Genomic DNA, 27,480 nt, shown 5'->3' on the forward strand with positions numbered 1-27,480 from the left:
AAAGTGGACGACCCAAGGAAGAAATATCTATTGGCAATCATGCAATACCGCATTTTGCTGATCGGAAAAACGTGGCACTTGCAGATTGTCTCGAAACCTATTGTGTGCCTGTTGCCTGGTTTTATCGTTCGTATCAACAACAAGTGTAAATTCTATTCCATAACTGTAGCACTTCAACTATAATCAGGCAGCTGTTGCGTATTATATGCGTTCAACTGATACATAGGATGATTCACAATACAGCAACTTGGCTGAACACTGGCCCGTTACCGTGGTGACCAGGGACCAATTTGTGGAGTGCTGCATTCACTTGGCACGCGGCAATCGAAAATGGGTGGATTCTTTATTAGGTCAATCAAGGTCAGATGCACTAAATTTAGACAATTCGAATCACAGGACTGTTGTGCTTTATTGAGGTTGACCTTCTTTGATTTTTATTTTTGGTCAAACGAGATTGCAACAGTGATTACTGTTCTCTAATGACGGACAATCGCACAATGTACAACGAATATTCGCGACCCTCGCACGAACTAACGGATGCTCCTCCACAACCACCACCTCACGACTTACAAAAACCATCACAACCAAACTCACCCACTCCATCCAAATCTATTCAACGTTCAAAGACGGTTCAGAGTAAAGTGCGAGGCCTGTTCAAGAAGTACACTCCAAAAGATACCGATGCAAACAAAGCTAATGCATCGGCGGCGGCGGCATCACGTGCAGATGCTGATGCGAGTTCGAACGCCCATCGACCGACGTTATTTACTTCCTCATCACTGAATTTTGTCCCTACGACGCCAACCTTGAATAGGGAATTATCTGATGGACAAGGATCGGCTTTGCTGAATGGTAATTAAGAAGCATACTGGCTGTGAATGAGATAAAAGGAGAGCGGAAGTTGAGGGAGAATGGTGTTTGTGAAAGAGAGAAGGATATCTCAGGAGTCAGGGACCTTTTTTTTTTTTTCTTTCTTATTTTATATTTTGAGAAGAAAAAGATGCAGTTTTGGGCGGGCAAATTAGGTTTTTGTTTTCGTATGACGTTTTGTTAAAGCACCTTTCTCTTTTTTTCTCCCCCTTTTTCCTGCTTTCCTTAGATCTACGCATTAGCACTGACAACGCATCGTACAAGACCTCATCATCTTTACCTCGTTCATCCTACGAAGTCGAACCTCAAACCATGACAGCTACTGTTCAAGAGAAACGTCAGCCAGAAGACATGATCGACCCCAACGAACCGCTACCAGCAGAGGCTGAAGAACTGCTACAAGAACTAGAACAAATCAACGCGGCTATTGCTCGTGCGAAACAGGAAGTAGCGACCGAGGCCGAACGCAAGCAAGCTTTGCATAATGAATTAGAAGAAGCAAAGCGGAACTTCCAAGCAAGAGAGCAGGAATACACGGAAATTGAGCACAACTTTTTTGAACTGACGCGTGCTGTACGGGCGACGGATGATGATTTGTCAACGATCCGTGATTCCTTCAAACTTTTGAAATATTCAATCGCGCGTATGATCATGACCCTGAACAAGAAAGCGGACAAGGCCAAAGCAACAGAGAAGTTTGTGTCTATTTGGCCTGAATTGACGATTTTGGAACCAACCGGCGAATTGGAACCTGGCCTCATCAACCTGTTGGCGGAGAAACTGGTTCATATGCATCTTATTCAAAATGTCTTTCGATGTCCGGTGTATCCGGGATTATCCGTGAACGACGCCTTTTCTTCTTTGAGCAAGTGGCTCATGGATCACGATTCTCAATTCTCGGTGAGACTGCGACAGCAGCTGGCCTCCATTATCGTGAAAAGCGGCAAAGACGGAGAATTGCAACAGGCAGCTCAGACTGAAAAAATTCGCATTGCAGAACTGATCTACAAAGATTTGGCAGACATATACCATCCATTTATACGTGAGAACGATGAATCCGTAGACGAGGAGAAGCGGTATTTCGCCAAAATTACTGATATTCTTGATAAGGCGCTCAAGTTGGCGATTGCCATGCGTGGACAAGAAGTGGATATTTCAACGGTCGATATCGAGGAAGGAAAGCAAGCATTTGACGAAGAAACCATGGTGGATGTCAAGGGTAAAACAAGCGGCGTGGTACGATTCTGCATTTGTCCCGCCTTTGCTGGTGGTGATGGTGAACATGGTTTCCTTGAGAAAGGCAAGGTGGTGGTAGGATAGGCTTAGTCCGTGTAACCATGGACTGATAACCCAACCTTTAAAAATCATTTTTACTCTGTCATCCACCTTTTCTTTTTTCCTTTTTATTCCTATTTCCTTACCCTTTGTATGAGCTCCAATAAAGCACGTCCACCGATAACACGCCTATACAGAGAAGGACCTCACCAAAATCAAACAACAAAGGACATATACCTACATCGTTCTCAATCCCGTCACGTCAAGCCGGAGCCTCAGTATTTGGCTTCAAATAACGATAATGACAAGTATGCGGATATGCTGAGACACTATGACGGTAGCCATTGTAGGCTGGAGGAAGCTATCGTGCCAGTGGACGGAACCACACCTCTTGCAATATCTGACGCACGCACCATGTCAAAACAGCATTATGTGTTGTTACCTTTGGGGAAGGTAAATCATTAAAGAGGGATCTTCAAAGTGCTTTTGAAGATTGACGCTTTGATTTCGGGATAGACCGGTGATGGCAAGTCAAGTTTGCTGAATACTTTGTTCGAATCGTCCATCTTCCATGCCAAGTTTGGTGCTCGCGTAAGTTGAAGGACATTTTTTGCTCGGCAAAGGAGTGATCTCTAAAGAGAAAGATTGCAACACAATACTAGTCTGTTACGAGTACGGTCACCGAATGCACAGGAATTTGGAGACTGGACAATAATTCCAACAGCGAGTGTTTGATCACAGTGGCGGATACGCCTGGCTTTGCGGACTCGGAAGGACGCGATTCCGCTTTCAAAGGACAACTACAAGATTATATCCGTGATGTATCAATACGTTTAGGCATTGATGCATTTTTGCTCGTCTTCCAATATACATCTAACCAGTAAGCATTGCGAGTTATTGAATGGTTGGCTGATGACAAGACAGCCGCTAACCCTTTTGATTGTGTAGGGTTATGAAGGTGATCCGCGCGTTTGCTCAAGTGATGGAAACAATGGAACCAAAGACGTGGTGGGATCATACAATCCTTGTGTTTACTCATGTGGATTTCGGTAAACGTAGTTCTCAGCAAGTGTCTGATCGCAAAATCAATATAAAGAATAAGCTGGCACGCCAAATTCAAGAGGAATTTGGTCTCAAGCAACCGCCCTCGATTGTATTTTTTAGTTCGAATAGGACATGCGCTTTAGACGTCGGTAACGCGGCGATTTGTGAATGCAATCTTATCAATGACTATATCAGTGAACGGATGCGACAGCTCAGGAGTGCCATTGCCGATTGTCACACCAAAGGACGATGGGTTGCAAAGCAGTAAAAAACCTTGTATCACCAAAAAAAAAGAAAAAAAAAAGAAATGAAACCCCCCCACTGCTTATCCCGACTTCCCTTTTATTGTTGCTTCTCAGTTTTCTTTTTTTATTATCATTGCAACTCAACGTTTTCAGTTTGAATGGAGAGCAATCAAACCGTGCGTTTAACGCGGTTTCCATTCGATCTTTGTCCTGCCATATTCGCTTGCAACAACACTCCTTTACCGGGAACCCCGCTCGATCGATCCAAAGCACCAACTGGCCTCCAAGCGCAATTGCTGCTGTGCATTACCACTGGCGTACTATGCTTTTTACTATTCTGTATTCTACGGGTGAGGTAAGCTTTCAAAGCCGTTATCCAAACCATTGTAATAGCCTGAGCTTAATGTTCCCTCATTGACAGATGGAGTGCCATGTACTCTCCGCGATTATGCATGAAAAAGTGAGTGATTTCCATCTACGCATTCTATTGCGCGTACTCACCATAACAAAATCGTATCTTTGATCACCGTTAGACATGCTCCGGTGGAACTTCCCACCTCCTTATTCGGATGGATTATCCCACTATTGAAAACCCCGCATTCCGTGGTGCTTGAAAAAGTGGGACTTGATGCGGTCGTGGTAAGCAAGGGGACCAACAGCCGGGAAACAGTTCAAAGTGTGTTGATTAGTGGAGTTCCTTTTTTTAGATGCTGCAATTTCTGCTGATGGGCGCCAAGCTTTTCGGTTTATGCGGGTTTTTCGGTGTGGTGGTACTGTATCCCATCCGGCAGATGGGCGGTGATCTCTTCAACTCCACCGATCCCGTTGTCAACAGTACTTCTTCGTCAGTTCCCTTGGCGTCCGAGGTTTATTCGCCTTCCTTTTTGTGGGTGTATCTGTTTTTCACCTATTTTTTCTGTTTTGCCACTTTTTACTTTACATTCGTCAATTATCGAGATTATGTGCGTATCCGCCGGGAATTCTTGATGCGCATCGCCAAGACATTGCCCGCGCGCACCGTGCTTATTACAGGAATACCTCAAGGTTTACGCTCCGATCAGAAACTCGCAGAGTATTTCGAGACGCTTGGAGTCGGTGTCGTGGACTCAGTGCACATCATCCGACATGTACATCGGCTGCTGGATTACATCAAAGAAAGGGCACAGTATCTTCGGAAACTCGAGACTGCCTATGCAAATTTTTGGGGCAATCCATGCCACATTCCCACTTATGACCCCGACAGGCTACTGATGGAAGCCGAGGGCGATCACTCACTTCATGCCGTCGATTGGTCGACCGATTCCGATTCCGATTCCGATTCCTTGCCGAGCCACCGTAAAAGACGCCAGCGTCCGGCCGCTCGAGATGGATTTTTGGGCCTGATTGGAAAACCAGTAGATGCCATTGAATTTTATACAGAGCGGTTTAACAAGATCGATTCACTGGTCCTCCGCGCCCGCAAATTGGGCAAATTTTTGCCTACCAGTGTAGGATTTGTTACTTTTGAGGATGCCATCAGTGCTGTAAGTGGTTTCGGTCATGAACGGAAAAAGCCAAAAATGATGTTGCTGAATCGGATATCTGTCAGAATGTCGTTGCACAAATTCTCATTGATTCCACTCCTTTCCGTTTACGAGCTCAGCTGGCTCCGGAACCCAGAGATGTGTTGTGGGAAAACATTGCCATGCATGCACGAGAGAGAGCCATCCGGAAATTCATGGTGTTCATTGTCCTTATTTTCCTCGTATTTTTCTGGGTCATCCCCATTTCATATTTTTCAGCCCTCACCAGTGAAGATTCGCTGCAGAATTATTTTCCATGGCTAATCGATTTGGCGTCCAAAAATAAGATTTTACGGCAGCTCGTTCAAGGCTTCCTGCCAACTTTGGGCGTCGTCGTGTTCATGTCCATTTTACCCATCATTTTCAATGGTAAGCATCGCAAGAATCAATAATTTAGAATGGACAGTTAACTTGTTGTATATCAATTAAGCTTTAAGCGTGGTGGAAGGATTTACTACACGGAGTGAAGCAGAGGAATCCAGCTTCAGCAAGTAAGTGGGTGCTGGGGAGATGGGCTTGTCATTGGCAAAAACTAACATTTTGGATTTAGGCATTTCTTCTTTTTATTATTCAACGTTTTGCTTGTATTCACCATTTCCAGCGCTCTGTTCAAAACGTTAAAAGATATGCTGGAAGATCCCACTCAGATAGCCAATCTCTTGGCAAGCAGTTTGCCTCAGGTAATTTATCTTGGTACTATGTCATATACGTTCCTCGCACATGAAGTTTAATGACACTATGTTCTAGGTGGCTCCGTTTTTTGTGAATTACATTATATTGCAAGGCATTATGCTGTAAGCGTCAACTGAATAAGTGTTGTATTATGAGCTGTCTCATTTTTTTTTTCATTATTTGTGCGTTAGGTTACCGATCCAGCTGCTACAAATCGGGCCTATTATCCTACAACTTTTCTTTCGAACGTTTTACTGCAAAACGCCGCGCGACTATGGTGAGGTGTTGGCCCCTCGCATGTACAACTATGGCTGGGGTTATCCGGTCCCTGTATTTCTGTTTGTGATTTTACTCGTCTATTCCACCATCAGCCCTTTGATACTGGTTTTTGGTACTATCTATTACTGCTTGGCCTACCTCGTCTTCAAGTATCAGCTGCTTTATGGTAAGCTCTCACTATGCAGTTTTCGTTTTTTCTCGGAACGTAACACTTGTTTGTATACCCAGTTTATTTTCATCCTTACGAGGTAGCTGGTCGTATGTGGCCACTGGTATTCTCCCGCATCATTGTGGGGATGCTCATCTTCGAGTTGACATCGGCGGGTCTGTTCCTTCTCAATCGAGCCTATCCATTGGCTGTGTTGTGCGTGCCCCTTATTATCTTGACCATTGCCTTCAAGTTCTCGATGGATGCTGCTTATTTGCGGAGTACCATTAATCTGCCTGTTCGATTGCTGTCTCAAAGATTAGGCCCACTACGGTCCACGGCTCAACCAATGGAAGCCCCAGAACTTCAACCTTCCGTTTCTTCGCAAAGTAATTCCAGACATCCATTGGCGACGAGAAGCGAAGCGGAGCATGACATCAGTAGCGCCCCCAAGACCACTATTAGACGAAAGCGTACCGTACTGGATGAAGATGATTATGAAGCTGAACCACGAAAGTACACCGATTTTAGAGAACCACCCATGACCTTGTTGGACGGAATTCTTAATACCGGCATGAAGCGCTATGGACATCCCGCTATGTTTGGCGTACTGCCGCAACTGTGGCTTCCGATAAAGGCAGGCGATACCCGCCACAGATCATTAAGAAAGCCAAGTCATCGAAGATCAATTGCTGGTCCAGGTATATCGAAGTTTGCGCAACATAGTTACGGACACGTGAGTTCTAATGCATACGTATTTGTAGATGAACGTCAACCATTACTGTCAAGCAGTCCCGTTGATAATAGTATACCATCCCATATTGTTATTGTAGATAGAAATATACCCCCAAGACACGAGGCTCAAGCACAGGAAGAAGAGGAAGACGACGATGACGACGACAGTAGCAATGATGATGTAGGCACATACTATCACCATCCGGAAAGACGCCTTTCCAGAAGCCTATACAGCAGATCATATGGAGCCACTGGGTCTTCCCAACCACGAGCAACTGAATAATGTTCCAGTCATATGAGATAATAAAAAACCTTGGAATGGTCATGCTCATCCAATCAAGAATTTTTTTTTTTTTTTTTTTCATCAATGTTGAATTTCCAAAATTTGCAGGGACAACAAATCTACCTTTGTACCTTTTTACAGTAGCAGAGAGATCAAGTTGACAGTAGCTCATTTTCTGTAAAGAAAAAAAGAGCCATCGCATGATAATTTCCAGAGCCTGGATTAAGGGATACATGGCAAGTGCGTTGCATTCCTTACGGTCAGAGAAAACAAAGAAAAGGAGCACCAATTTCGTCCCCAGGAGACATTAACAAGAAACCCAACTTTAAAACTAAATTATGCTTATGCACACAGTCGACGATCTAACCATGTACAAAATGATAACAGAATTGCGCGGTTGAAAATGCATGCGCGAATATTAACACGCTATCAACCAAGTAACATTGGGATATGCACAGGTGGAAAAAGGTAAAAAAGCTTTGAACCGAAAAATATGAAAAGCAAAAGAAAAGAAAACAAAAAAAGGAGATGCCGCATCCATAATAAGATAAGCTTCAAATATTGAGTCCTTGCAATTTCAATGGTTGTTTATGATGTGCATTAAAAAAATTGAGGGGGCGATCATCAAAAAAGAACAAGTCGTGAAGCAAAAGAAAGACAGAAATAGGGATACAGATGTACATTCGCTTGATTCGTATTAACACGTTTTCTTTTCCAAAAAGTTCTGCTCCACTCCATTTTCTTCTCGTCTTCATTGTTGTAATGTCAATTAATTCTGATCATTATGTTAACGCACATCAACGTACCTTACAATCAAGCAACACATGTGATGATATTGTATCCATACAAGACCCCAACTGGAATATTCACAGAATACAGACCCGCGGCTTCAATGAAGATACTTTTGATGACGACGACGACGACGATGACGATGAAGGAAACGAGTTCGATAACGACGATGATGACGAGTTAATTATCGAGGAGGATTCGTCGTATCTGTCATCCTCTCCCAGTATCCCTGACGAGAATATCAATTTCAGCTTAGTATATGCGCTACATACCTTTACTGCGACTGTGGAAGGTCAAACGTCCGTGGTCAAAGGCGACGCTCTCATTCTCATGGAAGACACAAACCTGTATTGGTGGCTCGTTGAAGTGTTGAAAACCAGTGAGATAGGTTATATACCGGCTGAAAATATCGAGGTTCGTATATAAGAATAACTGAGGACGAGGAAATGTGCCATGAATTCCCCTAAAGTTACTGACGTAAATGACGGCCTCCTTTTACTGTTGTTTTGTGTTGGATGATATGCTTACTTTCGATTTGACAGACACCTTATGAGCGTCTGGCACGACTCAATAAGCATCGCAATGTGGAAATCACGGCTGTTACGTCCCTGCAGGAAGATTCGTTACATTACTTTGCTGCAAGTCAGAAAAAGCAAGGGAAAGTCAAAAAGTCAGTGACCATGGCTTCAGGAGATGATCTGTACAACATTATTCATTACGAACTGGAGTCTGAAATTGAAGGAAACGACACGAGTGATGTGGAAGACGATGATTTCGAAGACGCTTGTGAGCAAGTGGACGTGACGGAAGAACACGAACGCCATTCGACAGAATGGCAAGAAAAACACTTTGAAACGAACGACAGTGCTAAAATCATGATCACGGACGATCAAAATGGAGATCTGGACATTACGCAGAGCGAGGTCGATCCCATCATGGCCCATCCCGCCCATGAGCCACTTGAAGAAATACGAGTGTTTGCTGGCAATATTGGCCAAGATCCGCTGTTTCACACATTTCGCATACCGGCCTCGTGTACCGCCGAGGAATTGGTGCAACAAGCGGTTGCACGATTCGACATCCCGTCGTATACGGCTGCGGGAGAAGAAGGAACCATTGAATATTATTTGGCCGTGCAAGGCACCGATGGAGGTGAGAGACCACACAGATGGAAATAAAAAAATCGATAGGCCCGTTTCGTGATATTCAATACTCTTGTCAAACCCATAGACGATTGTATACTTTCATCGCAGGATAAGCCACTGAGCATTTTCAAGACGTTGACCGACTCATTGACCACCCCGATGCCTTCGACAGTTCATATTCACCACCTTTCACAGCAAGCAGCCGCACGCTCAGACCAAGGAACGCCCGTGATCCGACGCGCTCGATCGAGCAGTTTTGGTAACCACGAACCGACGTTGCATGACGAAGATTCGATGATTCGCTTCTACTTGCATCGGCGTATCAAACGAGCTCACGAGCGGGAGGGGTTGATCTATATCAAAGTGTCTCTCTATCCTGACGATGGCTCCACGACGTATGCCCCTTCAGGAAACGCGAACGCGGGATCAGCCCATTCGTTGGACGGATTCACGACCAACCCCACACCGGCCACTGGAAAGAAGAAGAAATTGGTATCAACACACAGTGATATTGATCGCATTGATAAGATTATCCCTGTACGACAAGAATCATGCGTTGGAATGGTGATCAATACAGCATTGGGGAAGTTTCACGTTCCTGATGCAGAAGCATACGGCTACGAGACAACCACTTCCAATTCACAGTGGGCGAAATACAGAATGTCCGTGCGATGCGGTGGGAAAGGTAAAATCAAGCGACGAACAGAAGATGGTGTATTTTTCATTGATCCTGTTGCTAAAAAAAACTCGCTTCTATTTTTGATTTGCTGCTATAAATTAAACCCACCCTGACGTGCATGTTATTACCCCTCTGCATAAATGTTTATTTTTATTTAGAGACTAATTTGCATCCCCATGATACCATGGGCACTGTGCTTCAGCAGCAACGGTCTTGCTCTTTGCCAAATGGACCGGTGACCAGTGATCTGTTATTTATCATCCGTCGCGTATATCAAATGACTTCGCAAGACGAACAATCGCAGCGTTCACGACAGGGCAAGAAAAAAAAACATCAACCCCCAACGTTGATAGGGGTAGGCAATAACCACGGTATTCACCCGCATTTGTCGTATAAAGGTCATCGCGATCCTTCCGAGCCATCCGAGCAACATTTGGGTGCGCCGTTGCCAAACGGAGATCGGCGACCCAGCATTATCGACATTTTAATGGTCTCCCCTCATCCGGAGGATCAGCGTCCAAGTGTACTGTTCCATAGCCATCCACGGGCAGAAGACAGGAGAGTTTCAGCAACCAATATGTCTACAGAGCGCAAATCATCCCTGATACAGCCAGGGAGTTTATCTCCCACTCAGGGACAACAAGCTTTTTCTAGCAGGAAAACTCAAGCTTCATCTTCATCCTCTTTGAACGGTGGTCTTTCTCCTCCATCTTCCATTGCGCATCGGTACTCTTCCATCAATTCTTCTCTAGACGATCGTCTCGGCTCCGATATCTCCATTGATAGTACCATGGACAAAACATCCAACCTGTCGGTTTATTCGCCTACATCTCCCGGTCCGTTGGACGAGTCGAGAAAGAAGGATGCGGCTTTGCCGTCTTCGACGCCTTCCTCTTTTCGACAGCAGCTCAAGAAATTGATGGGATGGGGCGCTAAACCCAAAAAGCCCACAAGTTCGCCACTGTTATCACCGTCGCCGTCTCCATCACATCAAATTCATCCGCTGCAACCGCAAGCGGGATCGTCCTTTGTCAGCTCGACCATCACCGTCAGTACTCGAGGCGTGGATACACCAGGAACCGATTACGGTAGTCTTACTTCCACATCATGTACTCCGTTACCAGCAGTAGCAATCAATTCCCCCTCTACCAACTTGATCCCGTCTCCGTCCTCACAGCAAGTACGTCATGGAAGTGTCGGCCAGCTTATACTCTCGTCCGAGACTCCCGAACTTAGAAGACCCAGTGATACACGGACCACCATGTCCGAGTTAGGGCCTCCCACCCGGCGCCTGTCGTCTCTTTCTCGAGCAATATCCACTGCATCCATCTCCGATTCTGACTCTGATACAGACGATAATGAATCATTATCAGATGTTCCACCTGACGCTGCCACCAATATTCAGATAGATGAAGATGACGACGATGATTCATTATCGGACTCTAGCAGTATGAGATCAGCTCATGAGACGAACCCAGTCTCTACTGCTGCAAGTCACCGAAGCATCCCTCCGTCCACAGCCACTCCCGCAGCGGCACCCGTACAAGCCCCCGCCGTTCCAATCTCTGGTACAAGTACTGCCATCATGCCTTCAGAGCCGGTTTTGTCAGATATTCAAGCGCAATATGCCATGTGGATCGACAGTCAGCAAGGGGTCGAAGAGCCTACCGTTCATCATGATTCCAGCCAGTTCACTGGTCACACAACATCACCGGCTGCATTATCTGTTCCCAAATTGGAAACTGCTCCAAGTGCTGAGCATTCACCTAATGCCGCTCTTGCCAATGTATCAAAGACGACCATCAGCTCCTCTCCTTCTTCTCATTCCACTGCATCCAGCTGCGCATCTGCAGCCACATCTGCATCCTCTCCAGCACCTTCTTGTCATAGTCACCAAACTAGCAAGTCCGTTAAAACGCAAACGCCCTCGGTCACATCTGTAGCCGTGGTTGCACCTGTAGATATATCCTCCGTTCCGCATCCACGACAAGAAGCGCCTCATCCTATGGCGAGTAATAACGAAAGCGAAGCTACCGAATTGGACGATCTGTTTTTGCTGGTCACTCACGGTGTCGATTTCCTGCAGCAACGCGAAAAATCCAAATGGGAAGATGACGGTGGCTACCAATTCCATCCCTGGAATCGAACCGATGGATCCTTTGCCGTCAAACGTCAACCAAAGAAGGTCCAAGCAAAGCATACTGCCCCACAACCACCAAGCGAACAAAATGGTACAGCATATACCCCAATCACTGCCTCAGAAAGTAATGAAAGCTCAGAATCATTGGACATCACGCATCTAACACCATCCACCGAAGGATCAACGGAGGAACTGCTGTCACCTCCACCGACCCCATCTCCCCAGCAAGAAAATACCCAGGATTCCAAAAAGAAGCCTGGCGTTCACCCATTGTTGCTCGCCGGTGCAACCAAGCGACAGCCGTACGTACCACAAACGCCTATTGCTCAACACAATGAAACATTGGTGGACGAGGTAAGCATGGTGATGACGGATGGTTATAACGAAATTGTTTGATTAACAATCCTGCCCACTCGTTTTTTTTCAGGAACTCGAATTGCAACGTATCGTAGCCTCTCATATTCTGTTTTAAAGCTATGGGAATGGCAATTAGCAATTACATCTGTCAATATAAAAAAAGTAGGATATCATTTTTACAAAAAACTATTTTGCATGCTAAAAGAGGAAAAAAAAGTGCAAGAGATTGCTGGAAATAATAAATAAAAAAATAGCGTTAAATAAACACTGTGAAGTATGAAAGGAAAGGGATGTTTGTGGATGGGTATTAGTTGGCTTCACGCCTGATATGCACCGTGACGGCTCCGTTGGTCTTGGTCTTCCTCATCAAGATCGATTTCATCCATTAACGCCCGTTGATACTCAGCTTCACGTTTTCCGCCCCATCGTCGTTGATGTTCCCGCCTGGATGTAAAGAGATAATCTGCCAAAAATGCACAAGCGACACCACAAGCTCCACCCAACAAATTGGCAATGATATCATTCACATCAAAAGTACGATACTGCAAAAGCGGAGCAACATGGGGAATGGGGGAGTTTGAACAAGTTAGCCTATTGATCAAAGTAATGGTCGCGGCACTTTCAACTCACCGGAAGAAAACTCTGTATACATTCACTGCCAATACTCATGGTAATCAAAATGAGGGAGGCCAGCGTGAGATTACGTTTGTAAGACAGATTCCACAAGAAGTATAAACATGTGCCGAGAATCAAGAATGAAGTGAAATGGAGCACCTTGTCATTGATTCGATGTTCCAGATTAATGGGTGTGAAGCCCAGAATGGCCATAAATATCAGAATGAATAGTAGCAAAATAAGAATTCTTAACCGCATATTAGGTAAAAGAAGGACTGGGGATACGTAGCGATAATGACAGTGGTGGAGTCCTTTGTAGGACCGATCATCTGCTTGGATAATTTGAGGTTGCACACTCAGAGTTCGCATCCAAAAAAAAAAAAAAAAATCTTTGCTCACGACGTCATCATTTTTTTTGGCATTCTCTTTGGGAGGCCCCTGCTCAGTCCTTGATCTATCACTGGCATGAAATGCGCGCCTGGCGTAGACATTTTCGTGCAACTCGTACGAATGGTTTGCATGCAGAACCGTTAGCTGACAATGAGGAAGACTATGGTCTGTGTACCAATGTGGTGTCAAAACTGCGAATCGAGAATAAAATGATTAGGTAGGTCGAGGAATCCAAAAAATGAAATACCTCACTGTGTCGATGTAATTAGCAGACCTCACTTGTTTATTTTCTCGGTCGGTGGCAAAAAAGAAAATAATGTTCCGTAATAGCGGGCCATTATGCATGCTAAAATGTGAAGACTCAACATGTTGGATCCGCTGGACAAATGAATCAACAAAGAATAACTAAGAGAGGCTGATGTAATCAATGAGCATATTTGTCTGATCTCCATTCGGATCTTTGAAGCATTCACAGAGATTTTCTTGGGAGGGCAATCCAGCCATTGCCAGTTCTATGCCCAAAGTTTGTTATACCTGTCGCTTCCTCAAATGTCAACTGATTATTGGGTTCAGCCGTAAAGACGACCTTTCGGATCGGGAAACATCCGTCAATGATCTCCACCCTTGTCACATATTATCGGGAACCGTAAATTTACAAGAGGTTCGCTGAAACCCATCAAACAAATAGCAATAAAAAATATCCATGAACCAATCAACTGTTGAAGTTGTAGTCAAGGCAATTAGTTGCTTGACTATCACAAACAAAGAGCAACGGAATTAAACAATATACTGCGTTTCCGTTAAGCAGCTTTTGGAAAGTCTCGGTTGTTGTCGTACTTTATGAAAAGCATTCACATTGGCTTTGTATGCTTCGAGGATTTGTGATTTGCAGGCCCCTTGACAGAGATTCAAACCCCAGCATTAACCAGCATCAATTTTTTTTCCTTACAAAAAAGTTTTTTACCGGCCGGCATGAATTCTTTCATCAGCATATTAAGCTCTCTTGCATCTTTTCATTTATTTGAGCCTAGCTATTCCTCCAATCTTGCCAGCAAACCATCATTAGTTGATATCATCTGTAGCCTGGATATGGAATCCCGATATCACCAGAATTATGCTTCGCATATTTCAACACACACCATCCCCATAGCCGATACAGAAGCATGCCATACCCATACCGAGCAACCGTCCTTGCCAAAGTATTGGCATGTGCCACAAGTAAAGGGTCATGACGACGGTTCTGCGTTTCATTCGGATTCATCGCAAACAGGGGACACTTGCGAACGACAGCATGCCAGATATCCGAGAGATACTATCCAACAACGGAGTATTGACAAAAAGCGACGTGATATGCAGCAAAATGTGAAAAGGATATTGCGAAAGCTCACCATCGATATATGCCATACTTTCGCCCAAAGTAATCCGGATTTCCACTATGAACCAAGCTTTCGGCCTCTAAGAGTTCTGACCAAACCTAGTCACGGCGTTAAAAACGACGGAGAAGACAACGAGCATGGCGATTACATTCTCTACGTCAATTGCATATTGGGAGAAGGTGAACACAGGTAAATTACCCTTGAGATCCGGTTTGCTTTGTATTTATACTAATATCACCATAGATATGTTGTATTGGATATCCTAGGTTCTGGTACTTTTGGACAAGTGACAAAGTGCCGCAACCTGGTTACCGGAGAAATCGTAGCCGTCAAAGTGGTGAAGAATAAGCCAGCTTATTACCGACAAGGGCTGATTGAAGTGGATATCCTACGAGAAGTAAGCGGCCAAGGAAAAAAATAATAATTCGGGCATCATCGGGAATGCTGACATTTGTTACAGTTGAATACTATTTATGATCCCCTAGATAAGCATCATATTCTTCGCCTTCAACATTCCTTTGTGCACAAGCATCATTTATGCCTCATATTCGAATTACTCTCCTTCAACTTGTACGAGCTGATGAGGCAAAATTCGTTTCGAGGCTTGTCCGTCAACTTTATACGGATCCTTGCATCTCAGTTGTTGGAAGCACTTGTTGTCTTGCGAAAAGCGCAGATTATCCATTGTGATTTGAAGCCGGAGAACATCCTTCTTGAAAGGTAGTATCACGAATCCTCTCAGCGCACCGGTCCTTATTTTTTTAACCTACCGATTTGTAGTCTTACATCACCCAAAGTCAAAGTCATCGATTTTGGTTCCTCGTGCTTTGTACACAAGCAAATGTATGCATATATACAATCCCGATTTTACCGTTCTCCCGAAGTGCTTTTGGGTGTGCCCTATACCACGGCGATTGATATGTGGTCTTTTGGTTGTATCATCGCTGAGCTATATCTCGGCCTTCCTATATTTCCAGGCAGCTCAGAGTACAATCAGTTATCGCGGATCATCGAAACATTAGGGTAAGACTTAAGAGAAGCTACCACCCATCTAGGATGGTTTTTAAAGTGCTGAACATTTTTCCAACTACAGGTTACCACCGAATTACATGATCGAAGAGGGAAGCAATGGGTCGCTATATTTTAATGCCATGTTTAACGAGCACTCGCCATCGACATCGATGCAGTACTGCTTCAAAAGCAAACAACAGTTTTTAGAAGAAACTCAAAAGATGGAAAAACCAAGTAAACGTTACTTCCACTCTACCAACTTGCCGGATCTGATATTCAAATATCCGATGCGCAAGCACATGAGTTCATTAGAGAGAGAAAGGGGTAAGTTATTGCAAGAGAAGCGACATCAGTATACTAAATGGCGAATAACCGAGTAGAAATGGGACATCGGGCATTGCTCCTCGATTTTCTGAATTATGTACTGCAAATTGATCCCCTTCTTCGTCCGACACCAGAGGAGGCACAAAATCATCCGTTTATCAGTCAACTACATACTTCCATTCATACACCTCCATCCTCTCATGCTTCGGTCCATTCTGGCGATGACTTGCTGAATGTTCGGCGACCCAACTCTGATCCTGTATTTCATACAAAAATGTTTGACGAAAAGACGCCTATGCGCGATATTCAATGGACCCCTCCTCAATCGCCCGAACCACACGACACATCTACTGGCTGTAGCACAGCGGTTAGCTACGGAGCCGATCGATCCGTTACCCTTAAACATCTACCATTAAGGCACGAACAGCAGCGGGAATGAAGCTCATCATTTTCTCGCCCCAACTTGTCAATTTGCTACTTTCACTGTATATACAAGATATTTATAGAAGCAATGCCAGCTGTCTGCTTCAGTCATAAAGTATTGTAATTTTCCTAATTTTACACACATGGTTGCAATTTAATAGAATATTCGGTAATGTAACAAGGTTAAGCCCTATCTGCGTTAGCATATTTCAGGGCCGTATGATCCTCCATAGCAACAACTCCTTTTCCACTCAGGTCCCATCTTTTCTCCCACAAGTTTTCGACAACCACTGTCAGACGTCAAACCGATGATTCTTATGCACCAGATACCCCAAGAGATGATGCAAAATTGAAATACAGGTTACCCATTGACTGTGATGACTTAGGGCAGTAATAATCACCCTTTATCACATTTTTTATACGTATTAAGGTAAAACCAATATTTATCGTATATCTTTGACTCGGCTTGGACCAAGTGAATGTCCCGCGCTATTGATATGTAACAAAGGCGACCAGTCCGTTGTCGTCCCAATTGCGGAACCGACAAAAATTCAAAACACAGTAGCTTTTATTTCTATTCAAAAAGTAAGCGCATCTGCCAAGACTATGATAGTTACATTACAAAGTAAATGCTTGATGGTAAATATATTTCGGTCGCAGGATCGGCTTGTCTGTGTTTGTCGCACGCCTTTTTTGCTGAGTAACGAGATTTGCAGTATTTCAATCCGCGCCATGTTCGAGAGAAATTTTAGAGGGACGGAGATCAAATTTTTTCATTCCTTTCAGTCATGCAGTTCAAGGCTGTCATTTTCGATATAGGTACAGTAAGCTTGTGCCGTCACGCGTATCCATGGCTCATACTGTGTTCGAAGGAGGTGTATGTGTAGGAAGCCCCATGCGGGGGATTCATCGCTTCGAACAGGAAAACGGGCTACCGAGGAATTACATCAATGTCGCCATGTAAGTCGGTGCAGACGACAATAGATCATACAGCAAGACTCACTCTGGGATTTTAGTGTACAGCAAGGTGAACATGGTGCTTTTCAGGTATACCGCCATATGATCCAATGCTTGTCTGCATTCCCGACATACTAAAATTCTGATCAGCAATTAGAGCGGGGTGAAATTAAGTTGCATGACTTTTACAAAGCCTTTGGTGATCAGTTATCTCATCCTTCGAACAAGGCCCATTACAAAGCTTATCTTGAGAAAGCAGGGAAACGTTTGTATATTTTACTTTAATACTTTGCCTATTGCGTACTGAGAGTTTATTTTTTTCCCATTCCGATATAGCTGTACCTGAACATATTCCGGATGTAGTTGTTGATGGGAAAGAATTGTTTCGCACCATGATGATTGAAACATCCATTATTGATCAACGAGTATTTAAGGCCATCCAACGCTTAAAAGGTAGCAATTTATTAGCTTTAGCTGATCCGAAAGCGATATTTATATCAAACATCATAGAGAATAAGCAGCTAACGATCGCGGCATTAACCAACAATTTTGAATTGCCGGAACACGACTTGGAAGAAACCAAGGCGCTTGGCAACTCTGTTCCAGAAAGTCTACGTAGTCAGTTTGATTATTTTATCGAATCACGACTCGTTGGATTAAGGTATAATCTGTCGATGGCCGTGGTGGTTGTAACTTTTTATGTAACTCTTTCTCATCGGGACGGTTTATCTTGCCAATAGGAAACCCGATCCCAAATTCTTTTCCTATGCTTGCGACCTGATTGGAGTAGCACCAAACGAAGCCATCTTTCTGGATGACATTGGCATGAACTTGCGTGCCGCCAAAAAGCTGGGCATGACGACCATCCGTAAGAGATATGCGATAGAAGAACCAGCAAAAGAGATGCATAATATTGATACAAATTATGATACAATATAGAGGTCAAACTCGGGAAATCGGCGGAAGCCATCCAACAGCTCGAAGCATTGGTCAACATGGATCTTCAAAGCGGGGCTGCGAAACTATAGGCATATTATGTCATGCGGAAGCCTGAATCGTTATAAACAAGATAAATTTTGATACCCAATCGAAAGATATGGGAGACATCAGATAAGGGCTGTCAAATTGCGAAAAAAAAAATGTGAGTTTGACAGCTTCCCACTTCTCAGCCACGATAGACAGTATTTACTGGAAGTCTGTCACCCATGTGTTTTGTCCAACTGAGCAATGCCATGTTGACCAGCGAATTCGGTATCAGCGAAAGGGAGGCTACATAGTCTTCTGAGGATGACGATTTTTGTTTTGGTGTGGAGAAAGTGAATCCATAGCAGCTCAAATGCTCTTCTTCAGCCAACGGAATGGTTTTGCTGAGAGCCAGCTTCAGCACCGCTTTTGGCTGGTGGGTTGACACATCCATGGCTTTCTGAAATTGGTAATTGCTGGGTTCTAAAGGGGCCATATTGATGTGGGGATAAACGAGGATGTTGTTCAGCATAAAACTTCGCGTCAATAATCCTCTCAAACCCTGTATTTTCTGCAATTCACCATGAATCGATGCATGATGAGTCGGTATACCATGTTATTAGGGCCATCGGCGAATGGTTTTTTTCGGGGCTCTCACCTTTTGTATGTGTGTGATTGAACAAGGTAACGAGTCTCGTGGTGAATCAGGTGGAGTGTAAGGAGGAGTAAGTGGTTGGTGATGGAAGGATCGATCCGTTGCTTGCTTGCCAGATATCTTTACAGTCAAGGAGGGAAATAGGGAAGAGTCAGTGGGAGGAATAAAACTACTGTTTGCGGAAATATCCGACAAGTAAGCTCCTTCGACGGCACTGAATAACGAGTCACAGTCGGTCGACACCTCGCTGCGCATTGAAGGTGACGTTGAAAGAGAATTGCATGGTAAGCCAGGACTACAAGATCGTTCGATATCCTCAAAGCAAGCAGTGTGCTGCGTTGATATCGATGGGTGCAAAGTTGGAGCGGGTATCAGCATGGTTCGTGAAAATACAAAATGGGTAGAGTATTGCTTTGATAACTGATCTATGTCTCTTCGCAAGCTGTGTGATCGCTCAGCGAGACGGATACGCGGACGTAGTTTTGGCTGGTAGGTGTCAGCAGCGGTTCCCGTGTCTAAATACCCTGTGTAAGCCATTCACTGAATGATGCAATTCGTGCTTCGCATAAATGATTTTTACCACTGTTCAAAGGAAAATACAATTCGATCCAACTATCATCCTCATCATCATACGCTGTCCATTGTTGGTGTTGACTGCGCTGCAGCTCCCTGATACGTGATTGTACATCTTGTGAAATAGCAAGTAGTCGGGTATATCGGCGTCTGTCATTATCTGACCGTAGTTTTGCCACTAGCGTACCAAGATGGATTCGATCCGATGGATCCATGAGAAAGTCTATTGTATAAGTTTTTTTTTGACGAACAACCGGCAAAAGAAAAGAAAAAGAGAAGAAGGAGCTACGTACGAGAGATAGAGCGGTCCATGAGCATCGATTCCCCCTGACTCCTTCATCTTTATTGTTCACCTACGGTTTAGCCCCTGAATGTTAGCACGGATGTAGGGAACCAATGACATGTTCTGAGTGACCCGATGACTTTCTCGTGTCATTTCGCGACGAAAAAAATAAAGTTGTCTCTCACTACGCTCGCTGAGAGGATAATATCCATCCTATCAAATCACGCTGCCTGTCGAAGGAATGCTACGACAGAAAAATGATACATCTGATTGCATTTTGGATACGCTAATCTTGACCGGACACAAGCTGTCGACCGAATGAAGGCAGCGATATAAACCATGCCATGGAGGCTCTGAAAGTGATCATAGCCACTTGCAGCAAAGCCGAATTGAGGGACACGCAATTGTCGTTGAGCTCATGCAGACGAGGACTCATGACAAGGTTGAAACATGTTCGATATATCGGATCGGTCTCGATGGTAACTGTTACACAAATGATATGGACGGAGCTTTCCCAGTTCAAAGGGCCGTCCATTTCCCCGCTGACTCGTTTGTTTCATGTCGTTCAACGCAGCCCCGTAAAACTGATCAACACGAACCTTCTAAACTCGCACCCCAGGGAAACAAGCTCGGATTTTTCCCTCTATTGGCTCTTTCTATTATTTCGCGGGCATCAAGTCAAAAGCGTAGGGAGTGAGTATTTGATTTGGGTTTTGTCGATCTCATCCGGCCGGGTTACCATTGGTTCTCTCAAGTGCGTATCCCATCCGTCATTTCCGCAATTGTTTCCACCGTAGCTGTCACCGTCTGCCCTTCAGAACATCAGCCTAATACTTGATTGACACCTTTTCTTTTTGGAGGGAACAATTGCCAGTTTTTTCTGTTCAGGGATATCAAGAAGAAACACATGGTCGACAAGAGGTAATCTGCTGTTGAGGAGTAAAAATCACAAAAAAAAAAGAAGTTCCTTGAAGTTTATTTCAACCAGTAGGCAATCAATTTTTTACCGATAAGAAAGAATGTCACTTGTTTGTATTGATAGAAAATGAAGGATGCGAAATTACAATAACGTTTCAATGAATGGAGGAATTTTTTTTCTACTGAGTGTAATACATGAAAATGCAATTATATCTACAAAGTGATCTGCGATCGACGCATCAAGTTGCGACGGACTCGGATGGCACCTCCTCCCACTCCTTCGACATTTTCTACCGTTACATAGCTAACTTGCCGCCAAGGAACACCAGCAATACCACCGCCAGCTCCATTGCGATGATCGAGCATACACCAGATCGGCAGCTCAATATCGCCTTTCACTAGACCTGACACTTTCTTCAATCGTTCAACAGGGAGCGGTGTGAGCAAAAGCATGGCATGTCGTGAGGGATCAATCGCTCGCACAATCGCCAAGCCGTGGCAAGTGGTCGCTTGAGGAGGCGGCGGAGGATAATCGAGGGACGAGTAGTATTTGGGCAGTTCAATCGACGCTTTCTCGCCCCTTGGCTGAATGGTCACTTGGTTATTGGGTCCGTCTACTTGTTCGCCGTCCACGACATCACCGATAAGAGCGACAATGCTTCCGTTCAGTGTATACAGCAAATCGCGAAGAGGCACATCGTTATTCAAAACCCAGATCCCATTGAACCCTTGGCGCCAATCCACAGACCAAGGCACCTTCTCAACTAGCCGAGTACGGAAATCCCACCACCGTTGGCCAGGCTTGTAAAAAGAGGTTACTTGTTGATGGAAATACGACACCAAAGATAGGTTGCGATGATCGGCGCCGTGATACTTGTCAGCAAATGTACCGTAAGCCACGGCGCTTTCCAGATAATGTAATGTCGGTGGCTGTGATTGCACGGTTGCCATTGGGTTGTCCGAATGATAAACTGAAGTCGTGAACGATGCGGGGAGGTTGCGCGACGCAATGGAAGATTGAAAGACGCAGATATCGGTTGGTATCGCTTTTTGAATGATACTTAGGAGCAGATCATAGCCTAAACCTCTTGTCCATCCGTGGGTATTTACGACAAGAGGCACTTTTTCGGATTCTTGGTCTGCTGCATCATTGTCAAAGTTGAATCGCCAGATTTGAAGCAGCTCAGTCAAACAGTCCATATAGTAACTGGGATCATCCTTGGGAGAAGTGGAGCCGATAAAATAGCTTCTCATTGGTTTCCAGTGTTGATGGGTGAAGGGAGGACCGAGGATGGGCTGGTCCAATACATGCAATGCAATCATTCCCGGTGCGGTAAACTCGGTTTGGCCGAGATCCGCTTCCAAGAATGCAACACGTCGGTGACTGTAAGAATGTAACGTGAGCCTCCATTGCTATTTGACTGTCGCGAAAATCAAAACTTACACATCCAGTAATCTGTTTGTGAGGTACCGAGCGAAAGAAGATTTGCCCATTTTTTGACTGCCACAAACAACAGACACACCTGGTTTAGGTCGATCTGTGAACCAATATTTTCGGTCAAGGACTGCATACACAGAAAGAAATCAATTCACTGGTGAAACATTTACCGGTTGACGAGGAAAGAATGTGTTTCGTCTGTGTTGACCATGACACGGGGATTTGTATCGCTTTGAGACCCGCAGTGACGGAAAGTACCTGATACAAGGTATTCGTTAATTCATGTGCGTTGAGCCGAAAGTCAGAGAATTAAAAGAGACATACCGGGTAGAATCCAGGGATATGGTTTAACGGGGTCATGTCCTTGGTTCGATCCAAATCAAATATACCTTTAAACATGGGCAGAATCTGCTCCACATCGGCAATTCCATTCCAGTGCATATCTCGAAGGACGACGACCGTCGAAAAACCTTTCACTGCTGAGATCAGAGACGAAGATCCAGTGATATTTTTCAAGTTGATCTTGTCCTTTAAAGGCGCTCGATCTTGCGTTAATGTAGACTTTTGTGATCCATCGATCGGTTGCAATCTGAGCAGAGCGTGTGTTTTTGGTGAATAGATAGGATAGAATGATAGATCAAAGATTTGGGAGGAGACATCTGCAGTTGTATATTGAGAGGACAACGTGGCACCCATGACAGTGATGGCACCAAACAAGGGTGCTATGAGAACATTACCCACAAATACAATGTCCTACGGTATCCATATGTATGAGTCGTCGGGTGTGCGAAACAACTGCTTACAACGCATATGCTTACCTCTTCACTTTTCAATCCTAGCAAAAGATAATGATCGCCATCCTTTTCAAAAGGCAGCACATTTGTATCTGATGGTGTGAATCTCGAGACAGAGTGTGGATCTAAGTATAAACTATATTGGATGGAATGAGTGAAAATGACACGCAAAATATCGAAACCACACGGTTTTTTTTTTTTTTTTTTTTTTTTTTTTTTTTTTTTTTTTTTTTTTTTTTACCTCCTTTGTTTTTTTGGCTCCATACGTTTCAATGGTGTGATGGCTGTATTGTGTGATTTATTGTCCTCTGAAGAGGAGGCGCCCATATCAAGTGTTGCTTCAACCGGTTCCGTGTCAGCCATGACAATGTCTTGCTCAGATTCGCCACCGCGAGTTACTGACACAGGTGATGGCATTCCTTCGTCACTTGTATTAGCGTCGTCTTCGTCGTCTGCAGGATGCAAGTCACTGGTATCCTGCTGAACGTCAATGGGCTCGGGGCTCGGGCTTGCGGTTGCAGTAGAAGCACCAGCTGCTTTGGCAGCACGTCTGGCCGCCAAGGCGCTGATCGGGCGTTGGGCAGATTTTGATTTCTCCTTTGCCGAGGTTTTGATAACTTTTTCTGTTGCAGGTTCCGGGGCTGCTGAGGTTGCTGACGCTGACGCTGCTGCTGCTCTTGCTGCTTTCCGGGCTGCGAGTGCACTGACGGGTGCTGCTTTTTTTGAAGTCGAAGTTGTTGGAATGACAACTGCCATTACCTCCTTTGACAGTTCAACAGCCGGAATGTGGGATTTGAATTCATCGCTCCCTTGCTCACTTTTCGATGTCTGGCCCTTTGACTGTTTTGAAGCCTTGGATCGACGATCTTGATTGGGCTCTTTGGTTCCTTTTCGTTTTGGCGCCATAATAAAATCGTCCCGCAAAAAGTCGCGCACATCCACCCAAAAAGAAAAATGTAAAAAAAAAAGTTAATTGCAAGCAAAGAGCCGTCACAGCCCATCCAGCAAAGAAGTGAATTTTCAGATTTTTACCATTTGCAGGAGACCGGCGGTCCTAATTTTATTTCGCCATACTTGTTGCCAAATTCCAACCAGTAAAAAGTAATAGTGAAGAAAAGATCCTGCAAAGATTTACGACTGGTACAAAAATGACAGCAAACTGATATCAACTTTACAACAAATTGCGTCTTCCTTGATATTTGAAATGAGATATGGTCTGGTCAGATAAGAGAATTCCCGCAATAGTTTCAGTACAGCTAAGGCGACCCTCAGACATCAATTTTTGGTGCAATATCTGCAACTGGTTTAACTAACGTCACCTTGCGAGTTCCAAAGCGTATTAAAAATAGAAAGCTTGGACATGAGGCTAATAGTTATAAAACCGGAACAGTGACAGGCCGTTACTTTTTAGTAAGTGTCTCAACAAGAAAGGCGGAGTAGGTGAGAGACGTTGGGAAGTTTCTGCGAAAAAAAAAAAAAAGATCTATCCGACTACACGCACACACAAAAGGGAGAATATCAAAACTCTACACGGGCAATCTGACCACACCGAAATTATGACATAGCCAGGCTGTATCCCCTCCACACAACTGCAACAAGTATAGATAAAACATACATCACTTACGCAACATATTGGAGAAACACTTGCCCGAATATATCTGGCATCCCCAGGGCGATTCTTTTTGCAGACGCGTTTGGAAATTACTTTTATCGATCCTGGCCGCACCTCTTTTACGTTTAATGTCATCACAAGCGGGGCAATGATTCCGCAGTATATGCAGCCATAAAAGTAAGTGGCATCTGCAGAAAGTTATAAGTTCATTGTCAAGGATCTGTCAATGTACTGTTACAGGGACGAATTGCAGGTTGATTGCCACGTTTCCTAAGCTGCTGTGGATTTTCTGCATCGGTTGCACGAATGCAGCAGTGAAGCTCACTGCTCCTGCCCACATTAGACGCCAAGAAGAGGACGACTTTATTTTCTTAATGGTTTATTCTTCTATTACTATTGTCCGTGGAAAACGTATGAATAAACTAGCAAGAAAATAAGAAAACGACAAAATGAAAAAAAAAAGTTTGCAGAAGTCGTCCTCTTCTAGAAGTTTAAGTGGACATGAGATATGAGCCTCGTTGCGGCATTTCTGCAAGCTGATGCAAAGGTTCCACAGTGGTAATCAACCTGCAACTCGTCCCTGCAACAGTACATTGACAGATCCTTGACAATGGACTTCAAGTGTCACTTCTTGCGGATCCCACTTACTTTCATGGCTGCATATATTGCGGAATCAGTGTCCCGCTCGTGATGAGGTTAAACGTAAAGGAGGTGTCAGTGGCCAAGATAGATAAAAGTGCAACGCGTCTGCGCAAAAAGAATCACCCTGGGGATGCCAGATATATTCGGGCAATATTTCTACCAATATGTTGCGTAGGTGATGTATGTTTTATCGATAGTGTGAGGGAGATACAGCCTGGTTTTATTGTGATAATATCGCCCGTACGTATAGAGTTTTGATATTCTCCCTTTTTTTTTTTTTTCTTATGCGTGTATTTGATTAGTGAGTTAAAAATAAGCCAGCGCTTGGTGCACTCCAACGTTCACTCCAGTTCAAAATCAATTAGCATGACGTCACGCTAACAAAAAATGTGGAGTACCCGACGCGAATAGTCTGAGACCTTTATTTTCTTTTTGACCACTATCATCTTGACCAAAGTCTCTAACATTACTGCTGTTGTTGAAGCTTTCAATGATCTTGTGCAAGTTTGACCAACGCCAAAATCAATTCAACTGCCGCTGTTCCCGACGCTGTTGCCGAATACCAACGGAAGTTCAATATCGTACTCAGTGTCAAACAATCCAATGATCGTGTAATCTGGCTCAGGTGCAAGCATATAAGACTGTGGAACCCGTAAGGGTATTGCCGACAATGAAACCGTCGGGGACGAAGAATGCTTTGGGCCGGCTTTTTATCAAGCGCAAATCAAGGCAGAAGATTGGCTCCACATGAATACAGAAGCTCGCTGTCATTTATGTGATCAGCCACTCCTCTCAAAGTGAAACGATGCATAGAGAAACGAAGAGCGAGATCATCATGTTGACGTTGTTTATGTGGGAGAAAGTAGGAATCTTATCAGTTCCATCAATACCATTTGTTGGCTTTCTCACTTTCTTTTTCTTCTTATGTAGACCACATGTCTATTTCAGATGTAATTGTGTTCATTTGCAACGACATGGGTTGATTATGTCAAGTTTAAAAAAACGCGGCAATTGTATCTTAACGATGCTGAAGGGAACTCAAAAAACGGTGTGCAAACGGAGAATTCCATGCTTAACCACGCACCATCACCAACGCTTGCCCTGGAAGTCTCACGTGCACAGAAACTGCACTTTCTGGCGCCCGATTCCTTGATGCCCAAGCAGCAGAACCCAACAGGACAAACTTACGTTTGCTCAACCTGGTCGCTGGATGCCAATACTGTTTGGGTTGTGAAAGAAAAGGAATGGGTTTCTCACATCAATATCCACAAGTTCAACCATACTGCAAGATAACCCACTAGGTGTGTGGTTATTTCCTAATCCAGATACCCCATCTAATCAATCGTCGGTCCAGGCTGATGAAGACACTCTTATCTCGCGTATAAAAAATCTGCCAGGTAAATCAATAATGTCAGAGCTCCAGCATTTTTTCTCATCTTCTTTCTTTTTGTCTTTCATTTTTGTTAGTCAGTAAAGCTGCTTGAGCACGCACCCTCAAAGGAACTGTCAATTTTCACGTGGCGGAGTACGAAAGAACACAATGAAAATTGGAGAGCACCAAGTGTTGACCTCTTTTCTGACCTCTTTTCTGGGCGAACTTCTGAATGCTTATCCACAGGTTGCCCCCATCTAACAAGGGTGATGATGAAGTTTTGTCATTAACTTCTTTACTACCTTACAAGTATTGTCGCTCTTCAACCCGCCATGGAGGCACTGTCCGACAGAGACATTATCCTTCGCGGCTTGGAAGCACCTCAACAGTACGACGGTCTCCCATATTATCTGCTTAACCAAACAAGATCCAGAATTGCGAAACGTGATTACCTTCAATTCAGAAATCGGAAATCTTTTTAACGACGAAGAAGAAATCAAGATCATTGGCAATAGTGCTTTGAACAGCCGAGAACTGGTGGACTTGGCGAATGGCATATGCACTTTCCAATACGCACCGGTTCTAAGCTACCTAGATCGACGCTCCCGTCTCACCGTGGTCACAGATGCTTCTAACGACGGTATCGGGGCGGTATTATATCAACAAAAAGATCGAAGACATCATTGCGGAACTGTATGATTAGTGTATTTTTGTTTTTCCACGATCTGTTCTATTCCGAAAAAAAAAATAGCCCAGGCTCTACCAGTGTTTCAAAGAGAAGGTAATGGAGGGAATTTACTTCCGGGTCTCGATAATTTCGTTATGTTGAGGAAAAGGGGAGCAAAGATATGAGAACTTTCTTAATGCCGTTGGTTGCATCGGTGATAATGAGTGCGGTCTTTCATCTCGTG

The 27,480-nt window shown here is 44.2% G+C and overlaps 10 protein-coding genes across 10 annotated transcripts; 6 read left to right on the forward strand and 4 right to left on the reverse strand.

The window, feature by feature from the left end:
• The first annotated feature begins 313 nt into the window (after positions 1 to 313).
• Positions 314 to 2,257, forward strand: BYT42DRAFT_586513 (uncharacterized protein). Its single transcript, XM_051570073.1, has 2 exons — positions 314 to 852; positions 1,100 to 2,257. The coding sequence occupies exons 1-2, from the start codon at positions 480 to 482 to the stop codon at positions 2,188 to 2,190; spliced, it is 1,464 nt and encodes a 487-aa protein (XP_051419022.1). The 5' UTR covers positions 314 to 479; the 3' UTR covers positions 2,191 to 2,257.
• On the forward strand, positions 2,258 to 3,473 carry BYT42DRAFT_586516 (P-loop containing nucleoside triphosphate hydrolase protein). Its single transcript, XM_051570074.1, has 4 exons — positions 2,258 to 2,598; positions 2,662 to 2,736; positions 2,808 to 3,025; positions 3,094 to 3,473. The coding sequence occupies exons 1-4, from the start codon at positions 2,299 to 2,301 to the stop codon at positions 3,455 to 3,457; spliced, it is 957 nt and encodes a 318-aa protein (XP_051419023.1). The 5' UTR covers positions 2,258 to 2,298; the 3' UTR covers positions 3,458 to 3,473.
• Positions 3,408 to 7,205, forward strand: BYT42DRAFT_128832 (uncharacterized protein). The gene is made up of 11 exons (XM_051562179.1): positions 3,408 to 3,789; positions 3,856 to 3,894; positions 3,968 to 4,073; positions 4,142 to 4,957; positions 5,023 to 5,365; positions 5,427 to 5,487; positions 5,547 to 5,676; positions 5,744 to 5,790; positions 5,860 to 6,113; positions 6,176 to 6,796; positions 6,860 to 7,205. Exons 1-11 carry the CDS (start codon positions 3,593 to 3,595, stop codon positions 7,111 to 7,113), a joined length of 2,868 nt encoding a protein of 955 aa, XP_051419024.1. The 5' UTR covers positions 3,408 to 3,592; the 3' UTR covers positions 7,114 to 7,205.
• Positions 7,206 to 8,096: 891 nt separating this feature from the next.
• BYT42DRAFT_128875 (uncharacterized protein) lies at positions 8,097 to 12,769 on the forward strand. The gene is made up of 6 exons (XM_051562180.1): positions 8,097 to 8,316; positions 8,445 to 8,572; positions 8,644 to 9,054; positions 9,133 to 9,732; positions 9,885 to 12,220; positions 12,294 to 12,769. The coding sequence occupies exons 2-6, from the start codon at positions 8,452 to 8,454 to the stop codon at positions 12,336 to 12,338; spliced, it is 3,513 nt and encodes a 1,170-aa protein (XP_051419025.1). The 5' UTR covers positions 8,097 to 8,316; positions 8,445 to 8,451; the 3' UTR covers positions 12,339 to 12,769.
• On the reverse strand, positions 12,541 to 13,051 carry BYT42DRAFT_617936 (uncharacterized protein; the record flags this gene model as incomplete). Its single annotated transcript, XM_051572223.1, has 2 exons — positions 12,541 to 12,765; positions 12,854 to 13,051. 2 exons carry the CDS (start codon positions 13,049 to 13,051, stop codon positions 12,541 to 12,543), a joined length of 423 nt encoding a protein of 140 aa, XP_051419026.1.
• A 1,527-nt stretch (positions 13,052 to 14,578) lies between these two features.
• On the forward strand, positions 14,579 to 16,378 carry BYT42DRAFT_539671 (kinase-like domain-containing protein; the record flags this gene model as incomplete). The annotated part of the gene is made up of 6 exons (XM_051565528.1): positions 14,579 to 14,793; positions 14,848 to 15,001; positions 15,065 to 15,324; positions 15,385 to 15,627; positions 15,698 to 15,939; positions 15,993 to 16,378. The coding sequence occupies 6 exons, from the start codon at positions 14,579 to 14,581 to the stop codon at positions 16,376 to 16,378; spliced, it is 1,500 nt and encodes a 499-aa protein (XP_051419027.1).
• A 497-nt stretch (positions 16,379 to 16,875) lies between these two features.
• Positions 16,876 to 18,422, forward strand: BYT42DRAFT_129046 (HAD-like domain-containing protein). The gene is made up of 9 exons (XM_051562181.1): positions 16,876 to 16,947; positions 17,023 to 17,181; positions 17,238 to 17,322; positions 17,379 to 17,409; positions 17,470 to 17,584; positions 17,656 to 17,772; positions 17,830 to 17,980; positions 18,060 to 18,187; positions 18,259 to 18,422. The coding sequence occupies exons 2-9, from the start codon at positions 17,151 to 17,153 to the stop codon at positions 18,345 to 18,347; spliced, it is 747 nt and encodes a 248-aa protein (XP_051419028.1). The 5' UTR covers positions 16,876 to 16,947; positions 17,023 to 17,150; the 3' UTR covers positions 18,348 to 18,422.
• On the reverse strand, positions 18,206 to 19,815 carry BYT42DRAFT_129112 (uncharacterized protein). Its single transcript, XM_051562182.1, has 4 exons — positions 19,518 to 19,815; positions 18,941 to 19,452; positions 18,509 to 18,853; positions 18,206 to 18,436 (listed from the first exon to the last, which is right to left on the reverse strand). The coding sequence occupies exons 1-4, from the start codon at positions 19,723 to 19,725 to the stop codon at positions 18,353 to 18,355; spliced, it is 1,149 nt and encodes a 382-aa protein (XP_051419029.1). The 5' UTR covers positions 19,726 to 19,815; the 3' UTR covers positions 18,206 to 18,352.
• A 933-nt stretch (positions 19,816 to 20,748) lies between these two features.
• Positions 20,749 to 23,966, reverse strand: BYT42DRAFT_129126 (uncharacterized protein). The gene is made up of 6 exons (XM_051562183.1): positions 23,185 to 23,966; positions 22,968 to 23,079; positions 22,474 to 22,902; positions 22,320 to 22,407; positions 22,156 to 22,249; positions 20,749 to 22,095 (listed from the first exon to the last, which is right to left on the reverse strand). The coding sequence occupies exons 1-6, from the start codon at positions 23,847 to 23,849 to the stop codon at positions 20,925 to 20,927; spliced, it is 2,559 nt and encodes an 852-aa protein (XP_051419030.1). The 5' UTR covers positions 23,850 to 23,966; the 3' UTR covers positions 20,749 to 20,924.
• Positions 23,967 to 26,571: 2,605 nt separating this feature from the next.
• BYT42DRAFT_586557 (uncharacterized protein) lies at positions 26,572 to 27,356 on the reverse strand. The gene has a single exon (XM_051570075.1). It carries the CDS (start codon positions 27,124 to 27,126, stop codon positions 26,827 to 26,829), a length of 300 nt encoding a protein of 99 aa, XP_051419031.1. The 5' UTR covers positions 27,127 to 27,356; the 3' UTR covers positions 26,572 to 26,826.
• Between the last annotated feature and the right edge of the window lie 124 nt (positions 27,357 to 27,480).

Source organism: Radiomyces spectabilis (genome assembly GCF_025331425.1).
Source record: "Radiomyces spectabilis strain NRRL 2753 chromosome Unknown BYT42scaffold_15, whole genome shotgun sequence".
NCBI classification, from domain to species: domain Eukaryota; kingdom Fungi; phylum Mucoromycota; class Mucoromycetes; order Mucorales; family Radiomycetaceae; genus Radiomyces; species Radiomyces spectabilis.